Source organism: Coregonus clupeaformis, chromosome 21, assembly GCF_020615455.1.
Source record: "Coregonus clupeaformis isolate EN_2021a chromosome 21, ASM2061545v1, whole genome shotgun sequence".
Lineage (NCBI taxonomy): Eukaryota > Metazoa > Chordata > Actinopteri > Salmoniformes > Salmonidae > Coregonus > Coregonus clupeaformis.
Window position 1 is genome coordinate 18,283,197 of NC_059212.1, and position 6,000 is coordinate 18,289,196.

The 6,000-nt window shown below is 42.9% G+C and overlaps 1 protein-coding gene across 1 annotated transcript in view; it reads right to left on the reverse strand.

Moving 5' to 3' along the window:
• The window catches only part of LOC121535276 (TGF-beta receptor type-1-like), a 37,590-nt gene extending 36,524 nt beyond the window's left edge, over positions 1-1,066 (reverse strand). The window contains exon 1 of the mRNA XM_045206232.1: positions 958-1,066. Coding sequence (XP_045062167.1) covers positions 958-1,027 — 70 coding nt within the window. The 5' untranslated portion in view covers positions 1,028-1,066. The remainder of the gene's footprint in view (positions 1-957) is intronic.
• Positions 1,067-6,000: the final 4,934 nt, after the last annotated feature.

Below are 6,000 nucleotides of genomic sequence, written 5' to 3' on the forward strand. Positions count from 1 at the left end.
GCCTCCAGCATCCATGGACGCATCAGCACGCGCGTAGAGTATGTTTGGTAGCCTAAGTAATAATTCCTTGTTATCGATTATCAGAAACACCACATGTCTTTAATCGATACGTCTCTCATGTTCTGTATCAAAGCATACGGTTTTTATCTGGTAAACGGGTCATTCGGTAGTCAGTTATTTGCAACAGTATCTAAATAGCCTAAAGGGGCTTAGCCTATGCTACATATTTATCTACCCACATGAGTCCTTATCAATGAGCTTCAATCGACAATTTAGATGATAATGTGGTCTTTGGACTAATGTCTTCAGATAACTTATTTCGTTGTATTCGACAAGTGCTATGACGAGCTTTTTATATCTCTAGAGACCCTACATATCGTCAGCAAACAAGCGGATACATTGTATCATCCAATAGGCTACAATGTAGCCTCTATCACTCTTCCATGATAATAATTATCTGGAAATTGTATCAAGTATAAAACTGTCACGTTTCCAACAGCTCATATGTGCCGCTCCTATTCATTCGGTTCGCTCGTCCAATGACTCAATCATGAGAAAACTATGTTGACAAAAAATTATACTGGACAAATCGACTTCACCACGCGCCGTGTCACAAATGGACCAAGTACCGAAAGAGAGCAATTGTCGAGTGTCACTGTTTTGCTAGACAACATATGAGCCACAACGGGATAGAAATGTCAGGCCATGGCACCTCCTAGTCCTAAACTATAGGCAACTGAGGCCATTTTCGTGCAAATGACTTTTTATTCGTTCTCTCCCCTGCTTTCTCGCCTGGTCATTTGTTTAACAATAAACATTCCTGGTATCTCGGTTCCCAATGACCTGCGCCATGTTTGAAAACACAATTCTTGAAAACAAAAAGCAAGTGTGAAAATCTAACTTGAGAATCATAATTCTGTGTCTAAAGCCATTTACGGCAGTGACCGGATCACTTACCGATGGATATGTGAATTCCTGCTCCAAGAAACAGGACCAAAAATATGAAATAACAGCGCATTGTATCCATTGTCAAACCAAATTACTCTGGCAAATTTCTCACTCTCAACTTCTGTAGTCTTTGCTTGGAGGAAAAAAATTGTCTGATTGGCCAACAACGCGAAAATACCCCGCCCACATGGAACACCCCTAACCGCCCTTACCTGCTCCCTCATCCCCAACCCCTTCTCACCAGTCGAAAGTCGGTGAATGAAGTCAGGGGAGGTGCATCTGAGACAGCCGAAAGTCGGACACTGTAGTGGTTTTCCAGCAGCAAGGCTCAGATCAACATGGCAGTGTTGGAGTGGGGTTGAGTGTGTTGGCGTATGTGCGTGTGTGTTTGTCCGGCATCTGTAAAAAATAAATAAAAAAAATCTGTTGTGGGGCGGTGGGGCAATCCGGGTTATATGTTAAAATCCTACGTATGAACTGCCGACATTATTACGCATATTAATTGATAATGATGGAAAATAAAGATATGCAAGATATTTGAATAGATATATATTTTTAAATAGTTATATATAGAGGTGACAGCATTGGAAATGCTTTTGGCGGTTAATCTGCTTTGTTTTGTGAGTGGCACTGTGTGCTGTTTTCGATGGATGGGTCCTGGCCTCTCGGGGCCCTAGGGATCTGGAGGGATGTGGGTGGGATGCCGATCACTGGGATGACGGCTCAACTTGGGATGGGGAGGGGCTTTAGTGGGGGAATTAGTGGAGAACAATTGAAGGGATACTTAGTAGCAATGCAAATATCATGGTACAGCTATATGGACACTCAATCATTACGGTATTTTTTATTGGTAAATTTACAAACATATATAATGATAAATAGACTTGAAACTTGTATCTCATTATGGTGTATGGTGAAATAAGTATAGCCAGTTATTATTGTAATGGCTTAGCAGATAATAACAAAAGAAGAACAATATTTACATGGCTCAAAGAAGGAATATAATATCTATTGTTTACAGGAAACTCATTCAACAATTCTAGATGAAGTTGCGTGGAAAAAGGAATGGGGGGGCGAAATATACTTCTCCCATGGGCAAAGAAATTCAAAAGGGGTGATGATATTAATTAATAGTAATTTCGATCCCAATGTGCAAATTGTCCAAATAGATACGCAAGGTAGATGGATTATTTTAAATATGTTATTGGACAATAAACAGATATGGCTCATTAACATTGGATGCATTAACTGTATACATTTCTAAATAAACTTTTCTATACCCCCATATCACACACTAACAAACTGAAAACATAATGTGTACACAATTAATTGGTTAGAGAGAGGTCTCAAATATAATTTTCAGTTGTATCCCGATCCTGATGGTTCTTGTTTCAGTCCGGTCTACGTTCACATTCGAGTGGGTCAAACAAAAACACCCTCGTGAATGGTTGACAAATAGTGCCTCCCACAATGCAAGTGATGGCTACATGCATGGTGCAGTTGGTGAGAATAGAGAGGAAGAGGCGAAGCGGCAGGTAGATTAGTGGGTAAGAGCGTTGTGCCAGGAACCGAAAGGTCGCTGGTTCTAATCCCCGAGCCGACTAGGTGAAAAATCTGTCGATGTGCCCTTAATTAAGCAAGGCACTTAACCCTAATTGCTCCTGTAAATCGCTCTGGATAAGAGCGTCTGCTAAATTACTCAAATGTAAAAGTGGATAACTTGGCCCAAAATCTGTCTTCTCCAGCAGGTGGCGATTTTTCTTTTTTTTTGCTCTCAAAGCGAGGAGTTTTTGTATGGAGGTCAATGAGAGAGTGTCTAATTCGGTTAACCTCTTAAGGATCGGACCCTTTTTTTTCAATTTTCGCCTAAAATGACATACCCAAATCTAACTGCCTGTAGCTCAGGACCTGAAGCAAGGATATGCATATTCTTGATACCATTTGAAAGGAAACACTTTGAAGTTTGTGGAAATGTGAAATTAATGTAGGAGAATATAACACATTAGATCTGGTAAAATATAATACAAACAAAAAAACACGCGTTTTCTATTGTTTTTTGAAATGCAAGAGAAAGGCCACAATATAATATAGCAGTTTAGGCGCAATTTAAATTTTGGCCACTAGATGGCAGCAGTTTGTGTGCAAAGTTTCAGATTGATACAGTGAAGCATTGCAGTACTGGACTATTTTGTATCAAGTCTGCCCAAATGTGCCAAATTGGTCAATTGATACATTTTCAAGTACATAACTATAGAGAATATAAAAAATGATATGGTAATAGAAAATGTAAATTTATACACTCCCAGGAATGTCATTTTACATTTACATTTTTGTCACTTAGCAGACGCTCTTATCCAGAGCGACTTACAGTTAGTGAGTGCATACATTATTTTTTTTTATTTTTCATACTGGCCCCCCTTGGGAATCGAACCCACAACCCTGGCGTTGCAAACACCATGCTCTACCAACTGAGCTACATCCCTGCCGGCCATTCCCTCCCCTATCCTGGATGACGCTGGGCCAATTGTGCGCCGCCCCATGGGTCTCCCGGTCGCGGCCGGCTACGACAGAGCATGATGGATCATTAGCTTATACACTAACTTTCACACATCTAGATGGCCGGGCGGGGTGGGTGTGGAGCCAGAGACAGCAGGGGTTCAAACTGTAGAACCCAGTTCCTACATTTTAATATAAAAAATGGATTTTATCAAACAAAACTATGCTACATTCTATCTCTGGGACCCTTAGGAAGACAAATCAGAGCAAGATTACTGAATGTAAGTACATTATATACCTTCAGAGGTAAATGTATCAAACCAGTTGCCGTGATAATTGTTGTTGTTGTTGTGCACTCTCCTCAAACAATAGAATGGTATTTTTTCACTGTAATAGCTACTGTAAATTGGACAGTGCAGTTAGATTAACAAGAATGTAAGCTATCTGCCCATATAAGACATGTCTATGTCCTGGAAAGTCTGCTGTTCCTTACAACAGTCATGCTAATCACATTAGCACACGTTAGCTCAACCGTCCCATATACAGGAAACAACCAGGTGTGGTGAGTTCAAATCTAATTTTAATTGGTCACATACACATATTTAACTAGTGACCTTAATTCATCAATCAAGGACAAGGGAGGAGCGAAAACCCGCAGACACTCTGCCCTCCATGGAATGAGTTTGACACCTGTGCTCTATGTGATACTGATAACACTATACGTTTTTGTGGGGTAGATATGGTTGGCGATGTTCCTATCGGTGGATTAATTGCTAAATATACAAGCTAATACATTATTTCCAGTCTCTGAAAAACAGTGCTTCGTGCTCTGGCCCCGTCCCTCCCCTCCCCTCCCCTCCCCCAAGGCGGGCTTTTTTGAAGGGAGGCAGACACTAACAACACAATCCTTTGGGTAAAACTGAAAGAACTGACCAGACCGCAGTGGCGTCAAGTGATTCCACTCAACGATAGACCATTTTTTGATGTTCTATTAGCTACATGGTGACATTCAACCATACATGTTTCAACCGGAATATAGCAAAGAGGATTCGAAAGAAATACACTGCTCAAAAAAATAAAGGGAACACTAAAATAACACATCCTAGATCTGAATGAATGAAATCATCTTATTAAATACTTTTTTCTTTACATAGTTGAATGTGCTGACAACAAAATCACACAAAAATTATCAATGGAAATCAAATTTATCAACCCATGGAGGTCTGGATTTGGAGTCACCCTCAAAATTAAAACAAGTCAAAATGAGGCTCAGTAGTGTGTGTGGCCTCCACGTGCCTGTATGACCTCCCTACAACGCCTGGGCATGCTCCTGATGAGGTGGCGGATGGTCTCCTGAGGGATCTCCTCCCAGACCTGGACTAAAGCATCCGCCAACTCCTGGACAGTCTGTGGTGCAACGTGGCGTTGGTGGATGGAGCGAGACATGATGTCCCAGATGTGCTCAATTGGATTCAGGTCTGGGGAACGGGCGGACCAGTCCATAGCATCAATGCCTTCCTCTTGCAGGAACTGCTGACACACTCCAGCCACATGAGGTCTAGCATTGTCTTGCATTAGGAGGAACACAGGGCCAACCGCACCAGCATATGGTCTCACAAGGGGTCTGAGGATCTCATCTCGGTACCTAATGGCAGTCAGGCTACCTCTGGCGAGCACATGGAGGGCTGTGCGGCCCCCCAAAGAAATGCCACCCCACACCATGACTGACCCACCGCCAAACGGGTCATGCTGGAGGATGTTGCAGGCAGCAGAACGTTCTCCACAGCGTCTCCAGACTCTGTCACGTGCTCAGTGTGAACCTGCTTTCATCTGTGAAGAGCAGAGGGCGCAAGTGGCAAATTTGCCAAACGTCCTGCAAGGTGTTGGCCTGTAAGCACAACCCCCACCTGTGGACGTCGGGCCCTCATACCACCCTCATGGAGTCTGTTTCTGACCGTTTGAGCAGACACATGCACATTTGTGGCCTGCTGGAGGTCATTTTGCAGGGCTCTGGCAGTGCTCCTCCTGCTCCTTCTTGTACAAAGGTGGAGGTAGCAGTCCTGCTGCTGGGTTGTTGCCCTCCTCCACGTCTCCTGATGTACTGGCCTGTCTCCTGGTGGCGCCTCCATGCTCTGGACACTACGCTGACAGACACAGCAAACCTTCTTGCCACAGCTCGCATTGATGTGCCATCCTGGATGAGCTGCACTACCTGAGCCACTTGTGTGGGTTGTAGACTCCGTCTCATGCTACCACTAGAGTGAAAGCACCGCCAGCATTCAAAAGTGACCAAAACATCAGCCAGGAAGCATAGGAACTGAGAAGTGGTCTGTGGTCACCACCTGCAAAACCAGTCCTTTATTGGGGGTGTCTTGCTAATTGCCTATAATTTCCACCTGTTGTCTATTCCATTTGCACAACAGCATGTGAAATTTATTGTCAATCAGTGTTGCTTCCTAAGTGGACAGTTTGATTTCACAGAAGTGTGATTGACTTGGAGTTACATTGTGTTGTTTAAGTGTTCCCTTTGTTTTTTTGAGCAGTGTATTATACAAA